The sequence below is a fragment of the Schistocerca piceifrons genome, chromosome 5, assembly GCF_021461385.2.
Source record: "Schistocerca piceifrons isolate TAMUIC-IGC-003096 chromosome 5, iqSchPice1.1, whole genome shotgun sequence".
In the NCBI taxonomy this organism is placed as follows: Eukaryota; Metazoa; Arthropoda; class Insecta; order Orthoptera; family Acrididae; genus Schistocerca; species Schistocerca piceifrons.
Window position 1 is genome coordinate 510,951,162 of NC_060142.1, and position 14,560 is coordinate 510,965,721.

The 14,560-nt window shown below is 39.2% G+C and overlaps 1 protein-coding gene across 2 annotated transcripts in view; it reads left to right on the forward strand.

Moving 5' to 3' along the window:
- Positions 1 to 14,560, forward strand: part of LOC124798424 (zip homologous protein 2-like) — a 113,663-nt gene that overhangs the window by 57,698 nt on the left and 41,405 nt on the right. For both annotated transcript variants that reach the window (XM_047261831.1, XM_047261830.1), the window contains exon 6: positions 9,940 to 10,097. In XM_047261831.1, the coding sequence (XP_047117787.1) occupies positions 9,940 to 10,097 (158 nt within the window). The remainder of the gene's footprint in view (positions 1 to 9,939; positions 10,098 to 14,560) is intronic.

Sequence of the window (14,560 nt, forward strand, 5' to 3'; positions counted from 1 at the left end):
GTACCTACTGCAGCCTACATCCTTCTGAACCTGCTTAGTGCATTCATCTCTTGGTCTCCCTCTACGATTTTTACCCTCCACACTGCCCTCCAATACTAAATTGGTGATCCCTCGATGTCTCAGAACATGTCCTACCAAATGATCCCTTCTTCTAGTCAAGTTGTGCCACAAGCTCCTCTTCTCCCCAATTCTATTCAGTACCTCCTCATTAATTATGTGATCTACCCACCTAATCTTCAGCATTCTTCTGTAGCACCACATTTCAAAAGCTTCACTTCTCTTTTTGTCTAAACTATTTATCGTCCACGTTTAACTTCCACACATGGCTACACTCCATACAAATACTTTTAGAAATGACTTCCTGACACTTAAATCTCTACTCGATGTTAACAAATTTCTCTTCTTCAGAAACGCTTTCCTTGCCATTGCCAGTCTACATTTTATATCCTCTCTACTTCGACCATCATCAGTTATTTTGCTCCCCAAATAGCAAAACTCCTTTGCAACTTTAAGTGTCTCATTTCCTAATCTAATTCCCTCAGCATCACCCGACTTAATTAGACTACATTCCATAATCCTTGTTTTGCTTTTGTTGATGTTCATCTTATACCCTCCTTTCAAGACACTGTCCATTCCATTCAACTGCTCTTCCAAGTCCTTTGCTGTCTCTGACAGAATTACAGTGTCATCGGCGAACCTCAAAGTTTGTATTTCTTCTCCATGGATTTTAACACCTACTCCAAATTTTTCTTTTGTTTCCTTCACTGCTTGCTCAATATACAGATTGAATAACATCGGGGATAGGCTACAACCCTGTCTCACTCCCTTCCCAACCACTGCTTCCCTTTCGTGTCCCTCGACTCTTATAACTGCCATCTGCTTTATGCACAAATTGTAAATAGCCTTTCGCTCCCTGTATTTTACCCCGGCCACCTTCAGAATTTTAAAGAGAGTATCCCAATCAACATTGTCAAAAGCTTTCTCTAAGTCTACAAATGCTAGAAACATAGGTTTGCCTTTCCTTAATCTTCCTTCTAAGATAAGTCGTAGGGTCAGTATTGCCTCACGTGTTCCAACATTTCTACGGAATCCAAACTGATCTTCCCCGAGGTCGGCTTCTATCGGTTTTTCCTTTCGTCTGTAAAGAATTCGCGTTAGTATTTTGCAGCTGTAACTTATTAAACTGATAGTTCAGTAATTTTCAAATCTGTCAACACCTGCTTTCTTTGGGATTGGAATTATTATATTCTTCTTGAAGTCTGAGGGTATTTCGCCTGCCTCATAAATCTTGCTCACAAGATGGTAGAGTTTTGTCGGGACTGGCTCTCCCAAGGCTGTCAGTAGTTCTAATGGAATTTTGTCTACTCCGGGGGCCTTGTTTCGACTCAGGTCCTTCAGTGCTCTGTCAAACTCTTCACGCAGTATCATATCTCCCATTTCATCTTCATCTATATCCTCTTCCATTTCCATAATATTGTCCTCAAGTACATCGCCCTTGTATAGACCCTCTATATACTCCTTCCACCTTTCTGCTTTCCCTTCTTTGCTTAGAACTGGGATTCCATCAAAGATCTTGATATTCATGCAAGTGCTTCTCCTTTCTCCAAAGGTCTCTTTAATTTTCCTGTAGGCGGTATCTATCTTACCCCTAGTGAGATAAGCCCCTACATCCTTACATTTGTGCTCTAGCCATCCCTGTTTAGCCATTTTGCACTTCCTGTCGATCTCATTTTTGAGACGCTTGTATTCCTTTTTGCCTGTTTACACTTATTCCACTGTTAAGTTAATGCATTGTTGTCAATCTAACCAATACATTTTTCACATCTGAATATCAGCTGTGAACAGACTGTCTCATGACCAAAAATTGGTTCTTTATACAGGGTGGAGAAAAATTGTGCCATGAAATTTTAAACCTGGATAGATGATGCCAGTAGGAACCAAAATTACTAATGTTGTGTAGGTCGACAACGCACAGTTTTTAAACTACAGAAACGTGGTGCAACACACTCCAATTGGCCATGGGGTTGTCCTGTTGCTGGATGCTCTGGACAATGTGTGACCGCAAATGCTTTGCGTGCCACAGATTGCGATGTATCCAAGGTGGCCCACATGCTCAGTGGTAGCCCACCAGCCTTCCAATCTGGGGGGCCTGGGGGCGAATCTGCCAGGGTCCCGACACATCTGTTGTAGTTTCATGATAAGACGTACTGGAAACAAACCCATCAACAGCTGTTAGTTCGCATACTGAAAGTCTTTTACAAACTGTGTCAGCCCTGAAAAGGGCCTTTTCCCTGAAAAGGACCATTTTTGTAGCTAGGACATTGTTTACTTAAAGCTGGAAGACCTCAAACACGACAGGAAGCTGCATTTGAAGAGAATGTTCTCGAGCACCTCAAGGAAGCACTTACTACAAGTGCTCGAGCAGTTGGACATGACATGACATGGGGGTCACTCATCAGTCAGACTGGGAGGTATTGAGGGATGACGGCCAGCATCCATTTAGTTTCCACCCTGTCCAAGACCTAAATCCTGTGGCACACTATGAACACAAGCTAGGGTTTTGCTGATGGTTCCTGCGACGTGTTGCACAAGATCCTGACTTCCCCACCATTGTGTTTTTTACCGACAAGTGCACCTTCTATTGGTATGGCCTTTACAATGCTCTAAATGTTCATTACTGGGCAGGGGGAAATCCGCACGTCATGTTGGCAAAACAAAAGAGGAAGTAAAGAGATCCCAGCTTGCTTCATCACACGTGCCCCAGGAGGTGGGTGATGCATCAGAAGTGTCACAAGAAATGCTACATTGCATCAGTTTGTCATTCTTAGCCATCCTCGAGACAAATGGATGTGGGCATTCATTTTATTTTAGTGCTGTCCAAAGGCCAGAATAAGCTTTTCATTGAAGTATATTTGAGCAAAACATGTTGTCACTGCAAGGAGACAATAGAGTAGCTCTTTCCTTCCTCAACTCTCAAACATATAAATGGTTGGGCTCCCCATCATTGGCTCCCATCAGCTGCCATCTTCTAAGCTACAATAAACAGCATATTCCTGTTCACGATCAATTTCTGGCCGCCATGGCTTACAAATCTGTAGTCCATCCTATCACGTATTTAGTTGTTAACAATCCCCATACTGATAATTGTTTTGGTTAGATGCTTTTGTTGCTTTTTCATTTTCTATTACTGATTCTGTGTATCTTCAGGTTCCTTATCAACCTTTAGATTCATTGTGCTCTGAATTTTCAGATTTGTTTTCTGAGGGTTAGGGTGAGCACACAATTTCACAGCACATACCATGCTTAAACCTCCAGCTTGGCCATGATTTTTCCAGGTGCAGCTCTCACCTGTGTCTTTACATGACCCAGCTAAGTCTGAATTGGATAGCCTGATGCCATTCAGCATCAGTCAATTGATTTACATGAGTGAATGGGCTATGCCATCAGTGATGGTAAAAATGCCATCACCATCAGTGATTGTAAAAATGCCATCAAGTCAGCTCTGACTTTGTGGAGACTTTAAAGTTATCATAAATACACAGTTTGTTATTGACACATACCCCATGCCTCCACCTGATGAGTTACTTGCAAAACTGGCTTGAGGCCAATTCGTTTCCTAGGCTGACTACTCTGAGGCCTTCCTGCAGTTTCCATTAAATTACGACCTCAAACAATTGCCAGTTGTGAACATGCATTTTGATCTTTATCAATGTCAACATTTAATGTTTGGTATGACCAGTGCCCCAGCTATAATTCAACACTTTTTGGAACAACATACAGCTGATGTTTCTGCTGTACCAACTATCTTGATGATGTCATTACTGGTACTACAATAGAAGAACACCTACATAACCTCCGTCCTCTCTTTATTGTTTTTCACATCGCAGGCCTTAAGTGTAATTTTAATAAGTTACAATTTTTTCAATCCTGTATTGAGTATCTCAGTTATGAACTTTCCTGTCAGGGTGTTTGACCCACAGAACGTCATGTCGCCACTATTGAGGCTTTGGCTCATCTGTCCAATTTGCAGAAACTGCAGGTATTTCTCAGTAAGGTAGCTTACTATCACATGTTCTATCACATGTTTGTTCCAGCTGCAGCCACTCTGGATCACTCTCTGAACCATCTGCTTTGTAAAAATGTTCCTTTCTAGTAATCACCAGCTTGTGAGCATTCATTTGCACAACTCAAACACAAGTTACTCTCTGTGCCTTGCCTTGCACTCTTCCCACATGGTAAACATTTAGTCTTGGCTACAGATGCATTCCAGTATGGGATTGGTGCAGTTCTGACCCATCATCATGCAGATGACTGTGAGAACTCTATTGCTTTTGTGTTCAAAATGCTCAGTGCAGTTCAGCAGCACTATTCACAGGTCAAAAATGAATTTTTGTCAGGATATAATTATGAGATCCATTTCAAACCCCATGTCACAGCATGCAAATGCAGGCACATTGTCTTGGCTGCCCCTGGGCACTGACATGTTGTTTGATCAGGAAGAACTGTTATGTTTTCAACTTGACATGGAAGCTCAACAGGCCATAGATGGTTTCCCCATTACCAGATCTAGTATTGAATTGGCAGTAGTTGCAGATCCAGTGCTTAAATAAGTTGTGCACCTGATATGACATGGGTGCCCTGCCCATCCACTGGACAGGGCATTCCATTCTCTGCAGACCTTCTATGCTTTGCATCATCAGCTTTCCCTGTTGCATGGTGTCTCTCACTAGTTGATGGAGGGGGCACACCCCAGGTTGAGATTCGTGTGCTGCTGCAAAGAGAGGTTTTCATGCAGTTACATCAAGGACATTGGAGAGCTTCCAACTCCAAACAGTTGGCACATAGTCATGCATTCTAACCTGGTGTTGACTGTGAGGTGGTTTGCATGGTCATGGCCTCCCGCTAGTGTTTGAATCCACACACAGCACTGTCCACTGTTTTTTGCCCTGGGCCAGTGCCCATGCTACCTTGGGAACACTTCCTGGCTGCATGTTGTCAATGCCATTACCAAGTTTTCTATGTTGTTCATTGTCTGTGTAACATGGCAGAAGCAACAGTCAAGGTGCTGTCAGCAATTTTTTCTATCGAAGGCCTGTCCTTTAGGGTGGTTTTGGATGATTGTCCTCAATTTGTGGCTCAATCCTTTCAAGATTTTTGCTCCTACAATGCATACACCATGTCAAGGTGCTACCTTTTCACCTGCAAACCAATGATAAGGCAGAACGCCTTGTGCAGATGTCCAAAATGCAAATACCCACGTATGTCATGGACTTCCCGGCAGAAGAGGCTCTTACATTCATGCTCAGTTCTCACAGGATGACTCTAATCAGAATTAAAAGCCTAGCTGAACTCTTGCACAGCTGGTGACACATGAGCAGCAGGGCTTGGCCTCACATCACCCTTCAGTGCCACCAGCTCTTGCAGCTGCGGAGAGGGGGGGGGGGGGGCAGAGGGCTAGCCAGGGCTTCATCAATGCACCCATGGGTGCCTCCTATGCTGCTATCGGCCGCTTCTCCACTGGTGTCAGTGCCATTCCCTGCCACCCCCTTCTATGTTGCCTCTGGACACCATGGCTCCCTAGGTCTCAATCTCCAATCCTCACCTCTGTGTTTGTCGCCTGTGTGTCTGCTGCCTACGAGGAGCCAGGCCCCTCTGCCTGCTCTCCAGAAGGGGATAATGATGCATATGTCCATGCTCACACCATTTCTACCCCTACTCCATGCATTCGTGCGAATTGGGATCTGCTCGCACCTAGGATGGATGCACTTGACACCATGGACTTGTCAGACGTCAGAGTGTCATGGAGGAGCCAGCATCTGGGCTTTCTCTCTACCACTACAGTCATGGCACGCATCTCATTCAAGTAACATGCCATTGAGCAGCTCAAGGCAGTTCCACCAGAGGCCACCAACCATGGACCGTGACTCAATTGCCCACGGCAGGAAGCCAATGGCCCCTGGCAGGCAAATACCCATTATATGGTCTTGCACCAGCTCCAGCTGGTCTGTCTTGTACTAGTTACTAAACGATTATGTTTGTTATGCTTTCATGCCATAACTCAAATAAAGAATGTTGGTTTCCTATAACTGCATTTCTTATTGTGTTCAGAACTAGATTACCAAATAATGGGTGAAACCATAAACTATCGTAACATTTCCAGAACTAAATGTGTCTTAATCGTCACTGCATTTGCTTTCTTGCCTATTCTCCTACTGAAGTTGAGCAATGGAAAATTGAATTCCTTTTTATTTAACTGAAAAAGGAAGACATAGCCACTGAGCAGCTGCAGTATGGTCTCACTTAATTCAGTAAGTTGTTTCGATTGCTATATCATCACCTAGTCAGCATGCTGGCAAACTGTGGCAATCTGCTGTCATTATAGTAAGTAAAACATTATAAATGATTGTGTAAGTGTCAGAATATCTGGTACAGTCTTTGACTTTACAATAAACAAGTTCATTGTTCAAAAATCAAAAAACCTTTTTAAACTGAAAGTGGAAAATAAGTAAATAGCTGTTTGAAACCATGCTACAAAATGCCTTGTGGGCCATTAATAAACTTCGTCATACACATTGTGTGTTGAGTTTCAGTCCACTGTTACTTTAGTAATGTGATGGTAGTCACATAATAAATAAATAAGTCTGTGCAAAGCTGCAAACATTTTTAACACTTCATAGAACTATTGTACCACAGTGCAACAGTAATCTTTAATATCAGAAGGAACGCAACTGATTTGCACTACAAAGCTACCAGGAAAGATCTACAGGTATTTATGCAGATGTATTGTGCATAAAAGGACATCATTTGTAAGTCACAGTAATTGATCAGAGTGCCGTAGATGGATGTAATGTAATATCATGTTATTGTCAGCAACATGTAAGGAAAGAGAAAGTGGCCCTAAACACAAAAAGTGGAATAAAGTCACAGGCAACAGACCTAACTGAGCACTGCACTTCATTAATAGACTTGGAAATATAAAAGATAACAATTCTTACTCATTTTGAAAGACAGCATAGTTGCCATCAAATATAAAAATTAATTATTTTCACTTTTGCAGTTTCTGCCTTATGGCCATTCTCAAGTGGACAACTACAGAAGCTAATGTAAAAGGCTTTGTATAAACGTCTGAAAGCTACATCTAACTTTGCTATTTCTGACACATACACGTTCATAGGCCTGTGGTTAATAATTTAGACATATTCGAAAATAACTGCAGAAATCAGTCATTGAACATTCAACAGAAAAACAATGTGCACGTTCATAACACTTCCTTAACAATAGTACAGCAGGTGTTTATTATTTTGTTTGTTATGCTTTCAGTAGATTTCCTGGAGACCTTAAAAAAATTGAGAGATAAACTTCAGATTTTCAAATATAAGTTGAAAAGCTTCTTTCTAATACATTCCTTTTTTTGTAAGGAGTTGTTAATAGTAATTCAAAGTCTTTTGGTATAATGTGTTAATCATTTGTGCATAGTATCACATATATTTTGTTTTCTTATTTGTTTTTTTATGTTTTCAAGAATTATGTATTGTCATATTTCATGACAGATATTTTGGCTAACATACTCCCAAGGAACATGAGACAAATAAATAAGCTGATAAAGAAATATAGTGTATGAGAGATGGAATTAAGTTGAATTAAATGTCTCATCAATAATGTACCACTGGAGTCAGGATACAAAATAAACTGAACAAAAACAGGGTAGAGGCGGGCGTGGAGGAATTTATGGTCTTCTTGCTACATGAGTTCTCTTAACATTTGCATGGAATACATAATATAATTAAAGTGGATGTACAAATGTATGATTTACATCTCCTACTAAACCACTGAAACCACTGTGGGCATAAGAGCCATCTTCCTCTCAAAACAGTGGGGGTGGGGGTAAGGGTGAAAAAGTGTCATAGCACACGACAAGCTTGTGGCCACACTATGTTCATCCAGTTCTTGAGAATGAGAGGAGTCAGTGACTTGCGACAGTCTTTACATGTAGTATCAAACATTTTGAGACTGTTTCTCGCTGACACCCTCACAAAATGATGAAAAGAGAAAAGCTTATCACTTCCTAAATTCTTGCTGCTCATGCTTCCACACCAAGCATGACCTTTTAATTAATTAGCTTTTTACTAACTTTATTTCCAATACCTTTTGCAGAGAGTATTCACATATACTGCAAAATGTACCTTCAAAAATATAATTGTGTGACACATAGCTCAGGAGATATGACTTCATAAACACTGAGATGTATGAAAAACTGCTGCATCATGTATTACATTTTGATTTATTACTTCTTTACTACTAACTTTATTCACAACACATTTTGAAGACATGCTTTACATTCACCATTGGATGTACCTGCAAAATTATATCATTTTATGACACTCAGTGTAGGAGACATGATACCATAAACATTGAACTGTGTAGCAATGGAACTGCAGGGCGAAATTCACTAGAGATAGACCATAAATGTGTGTACAAATATGAGTGAAATATGTTAAATATATATGTGACAAGTAAATACACAGGTAGAGCTGGTGAGGGGGGGGGGGGGGAGCTCCTTCTAAACCTATGGATCAGTTTCAACCAAGCTTGGTATACTTATTATGTGCTGTCTGGAAAGTAATATTGTGGCATAAGAATGAGCAACCTCCTACTGGGGTCAGGGGTGATAATGTGGAGAGAGAAAGGGGAGAAAGAAATGGACAGACAGAGAGAGGGGTGGGGAGACGGATAGACAGAGAGGGGGAAGGAGGAGGTGGGCACAGATAATGGGGAGGGGAGGTGGGAAGAGATGGACACAAAATGAACTGAGAATGGAAAGTGGAGGAGGTGGACGGAGAAAGAGGAGAAGATGGTCAGGGGAAGGGGATGGAGGAAATGGAAAGAGAAAGGAGATGAAATGGACTGGGGAAGGGGGGAGAGGGGGTGGATAGAGAAAGGAAGGAGGATGAGATGGACAAAGAGAGGGGGAGGACAAACTGAACAGAGAAAGGGGGAAGGAGGAGATGGACTGGGAGGAAGAGGGAGGAGATGGACAGAAGGGGAAGGAACAGATCGACAGATGGGGGAGGAGCAGATGATATGATAGAGAGGGTGGAGCAGATGCACAGAGAGATGGGGAAGCAGATAGAGAGAGAAGCAGGAGGAGATGGACAGAGAGAGGGAGCAGGAATAGACAGACAGGGAGACGGGTGATGAGTGATGAACAGGAAGAGGGGGGAAGAGTAGATGAACAGAGAGAGGAGGTGGAGGGTATAGACAGAGAAAGGTGAGGAGGAGATAACAGAGAATGAGATGAACAGAAGGGAGAGGCACACATGGAAGTAGAGAGGAAAAGAAGCAGATGGACAGAGAGAGGGGGAGGAGCAGATGGACAGGGAGAGGGGCGCTAAGAGATGATTTCTTACTCATGGGGGTGGACAAGGTGGATAGAGAGGAGGGAAGGAAGAGATGGACAGATTATAGGAGGAGGAAATGGGCACAAGAGAAGGAAGGAGAAGGTGGATTAAATAGATATCCAGGCACTGCCTGGTATTCAGCTAGTAATTATTAAACTATAGGGTATGAAAACCAGAAAAGCAAGTTGAAGAAGTGAAAAAGTTTAAAGCATATTCACTCAGTCAATTTTCAGTTTAAAATGATAGTTTATTGCTAATACAAAGGGATAACATATAAATCTAAGTTACTTTGCTGTGTCAGGAGAATGTAAATTTGTGTAAATATATGTGAATACGTTTGCTCTAAGGAAGAATCCAAATTCATAAGCTCAGCTACTATTTTCTTTTTGTTGACAATAAGTGTAACTATCATCCCACATATCCCCTATACTGCCATATGTACACCAATTTGATGCCTTGGACATGATTTCTTACATATCCTTCAACTATTGTTTTCCTGCCACCTTCTGCATTTTGATTTATATTTAGTATTGATTTTTAGGCATCACAGCTACAGAGAACCTTCATGACAACCAACAGGATTTCTCTTCCACGAAATTTGTCTCCAAACACGTCATTACCTGAGTTTTCACCTTATAGAATTGGTACGCTTACGACATCCACACCAGTCAGCAGAATCAACTGTGGTTCTGCAACCAGGTAAATCTCTCCAGCATCAAACCAATCTTAAAAAAGGGCCAGTTTTCACTTGTAGTATATATTTTTATTTATTTTGAATATTTGGAATAAAAATCACAGAACTGCTGCAAATATATTGCTTTTACAGAAATCCATCTTATTTACGTAATGTTTTAAATTACACTTAAACATTGCTGTAGCCTTTAATTAAAGGATTAGTGAAACTGAATTTTAAGAAGCATCATACAAATATAAGAGAGTACTAACATGAGAATACATCACATGGACAGGTAACACTTACTTCATTATACATAATAAAAATAGCACGTCTTATTACATTAACAGAAAATTGGGAGATGCTAATTATTTGTAAAATTGTTATGAACTGAATACACACACTTAGGTTGTAGAATAATAATCCAATGTGTGAGGTTCTTCCCAGATTGCAGTATTTTAGGGGTAGTGAACATGTTCTGCATTTATACCCAGTCTATATAAGAAATAGGTTCTCCAAAATTAAATTATCATCACATATTGGGACAATATCCAGTAAAAGAGAGGACAAAAATGGAGGAAAATCACAGTGGGGTAGGACAATCTGAAAAGCAACAATCAAATGCTGAAAATCAACGAGAATAAAAAACGAGAAATTAGGTGTGGCATTCAGGACAGGAGAGATCAATTAAGACAGGGCAGTCTGAACACTGGAAACAAAGATGAAGGACAAACAAGTAGCAATCAGTAAAAAGAAAAGCTGAAGTAAATAATATTACTTTTACAGAGATAAGATGTAACAGAAAGCATCAAAAACATTCCATAATGCAGACGTAAGCAAAATTATGCTAAAACAGTTCTGCAATTAAGCTATTTATATTAACACTAAAAGAATTTTTTATAAATAAAAACATTTTTAAACTTATGTTATCTACACAGAACTGAAAACAGCCATTTTTTCACTCATCCCACATGCTGATTCTTGTTACCACACTTTTTCTTCCTATCTCTTATGAATAGAGTGTCACTTCTCCCAAGCATTTGAAAAAAGAGAAACACCAGCAGAAAAATTCTCAGACAGCTCATTGTGCCTGTTAGGATCTCAACGTGTTATCTTTATGATGACTATGTGGGCGTTTGTTGTGTGAAATGCAACCTGCAATTACAAGCACTTTGTTCGTCAAATTAAGCTATTTTTCACATGCTAATGATTCTTACTTCTTGGAATATAGTTACATATATCACTGTTCAACTATGCACAACAATCAGTTTTTATATGTATGATTTTTGCTAGTACTTGGCAAATATCAGTTACTAGTGTCAGCAGTTCAGAAAAAAAAGACTTACTCAGAGAGTTCTGATGATTGGAGATATTCACACGCTCTTCAATATCAATGATCTCAGTGGAGGATTTGGAAAACTGAGCCAGTAGGAATCTGGAAATTTTAGAGAACATAATTTATTGATCAACAGGAAGAAAACTATGTGTACAAAATTTGAAACAAACAGAACTACTAGCTCAGAGGAATTTCTTCTGAGCATTGGAATGCAGACTTAGAAGAAGTAGACTCTAATAGGTTTCTGAGAATTGAGGTGGATGAATTTCTGGCATGGGAAAACCACACTGATCTGTTCAAAAATAAGTACAAACGTATTCTTAATGAAAAGAATATGCTATATGGTGAACACAGAAACCTTGCTAAAGTTTAGCAAGGACTTATCTTCCCTCACGTACTTTACTGTAGACCAGTATGGGCAGGAGCACCAGGTGTACACATTCAGAGAATCTTAAAACTTCAAATGAAAGCCATCACATGCATATCTAAGCTAATGCAATGGTAATGCTGCAAAAATAAATTCAGATAATTTAAAATATTGACAGTGCCAATTTTGTACATACATGAGACAATACTTCTTTCAATGGAAAATTGCACAGCAGCTCTAAACAGAGATTTACATGACCACAACACAAGAACTAGAGATAACTACTATATTTACAGCATAAGTTTGAAAATGACAGATAGAGACCCTACAAATGCAGGAAGCTTATTTTATAACAGATTGCCACTTAGCGTAAAGAGCATAAAGGAAGTGAGCACCTTCAAAAGAAAACTGAAGGAGCATCTCATCTCTGGATGCTGGTATAAGGTAAAGATGTACTTGCAGGCAAATCCATATGGCAAATGTTAAGTTGGAAATGGAGTAAAACATTTTCTTTTTCTGTGGAAACAAATTTCCTGAAAGAAGGAAGTGGAAAACAAAGTGTGGTGCAGAAAATACAGGACAGAACATAAAAACTAAGTTTATTGGTGCAGATATAATTTAAATGAGTTTTCTCTATGTGTACATGTCCAAATATTTTCTGCAATATAGTTAACATATATGACCTAAAAAATTAGTTTTTATTTTGTCTAAATATCTTAGTATTTTTCAGCAGTTGTTGTTGTTGTTGTTGTTGTTGTGGTCTTCAGTCCTGAGACTGGTTTGATGCAGCTCTCCATGCTACTCTATCCCGTGCAAGCTTCTTCATCTCCCAGTACCTACCGCAACCTACATCCTTCTGAATCTGCTTAGTGTATTCATCTCTTGGTCTCCCTCTACGATTTTTACCCTCCAGCAGTATGGCAAAAATATGTAACTTTGTAGACTTTCCTTAAGTATATAAGACTGTTGCATAAATTAATGTAGACTGTCAGTACATTTTGTCATTGTGTGTTGATACATTATTACATTATTACAAAAAAATTGTTTTTGTGTAAATGACAAATTTCTGAGAAATTTGTTTTATTTCTGTATAAAATTGATAACATGACATGTCTAACATAATTGTAAAATTTGATCTATGGACAGAATAGAATAGAAACTTTATTATCACATAATATGCCATATACAATCAGGTGATTGGGACATAGGTGACTCGTCATTTTAAAGCTACTTCTAATTGTAAGTATACAGAATAAGTACAGGTATTTTGTAATTTTAAGTACCACAAAATCATTTAAAATAATCGTGTTGAAAATAAAGTAAAATTAAGAATAAGTATTTACTAAAAGTACTTTTTTAGCATGACAGAATAAAATGTAACATTGAGGCACAGTTATTTGTGACAGTCAAGTCATAAATTCTACTACACTGTGATAATGTTTACTTGCTAGGTATTTTTTTTTTTTAAATTATGTCCAAATTCTTCTGGTTCATATTTTTTAAATTTTTCACAGACTTTATGTCCCAGCCTCATGCCTATATAGTAAGGTGTCTTCTCCAGCAGTTTTAGCCTGTGATTTGGTAACTTATATTGAAATTTGTTTCTTGTTTCATAATCTTGTTTAAAGAGGTTATCCTAAAAAAGTTGTGGGTTTTATTTAGAAAACTTAATTGTCTCTCAGATTTATAGTGCAGAAACATTCATAAGATCAAGGGCCTTGAACAGAGGTCTGCATGATTGTCTTTTTTCTGCACGCGCCATAGCTCTGATGATTTTTTTCTGTAGCTTAAAGACTCTTTATAAGTTTGTTTTCTCCGATTCCCAAAAAATTGTACCATATCTAATCACAGATACAAAATATGCATGATATACAACTTTTAACATTCACTGCAAATATCAGACTATTTACACAGTGAGACATGGCATCTACATGGTCTGTCCATGATAAATTTTTGTTCAGCATTACACCTAGAAATTTGGTACACTTTGTGGTGGTTAGGTGATTGTCCTCATGTGGTATTTCTAGTATATCCTGTAGAGCTTGTTTTGTGGTAAAGTGAATGACTTGTGTCTTTGTTAGATTTAATTTCAGACCATTATTTCTCACCCAGGCCTCAATTTCAGCCAGAGACTGATGAAGATGACTAATTAAATTTTCATTTTTCTTGCAACAGACTATTAAAAAGTAAACTAAAGTAATCTAAGTTAAACTGCACTTCAGGAGTTGAATTTGCTATTCACAATAAAATAATGCTGGCTGTGAGTAAATGGTCTCCAGTAAATGACCACATCTGCTGAATGATTTTGAATGATAAACCATATAGGACCTGCTCAGAGAACTGTCATGCCCCTTCAGAGGATGGTGATGAAAAAACAAACAATATTTTCAACCTTGAGCTTGAGAATATAGTAGATTGATTACCATGACACTCAATCCTGTTGGTAATAGAAGACTTCGGTACCCAAGTGAGGACAGAAGATGAGTATTGTCCAACAGTTGATCCTGACAGTATCCACGAAACAAGCAATGGAAATGGCATCAGGTTGATTAACTTTGCCAAAACAATGAGAAGGACCATTAGGAGCATGTTCTTCCCTGAAAAATAGTTCAGGAGGTTACCATGATATTCCCAGATGGGAGTACAATGAACGAACTTAACTATGTTCTATCTGATGAAGGACATCATAGAAGTGTTGAAAATGTAGAAACCTTCCTTAGGGTAGATACGAATTTGTCTTTGTTGGTGGCAGTCAAACTGTCTGAAACTGTCTATCAAGTGCAAGG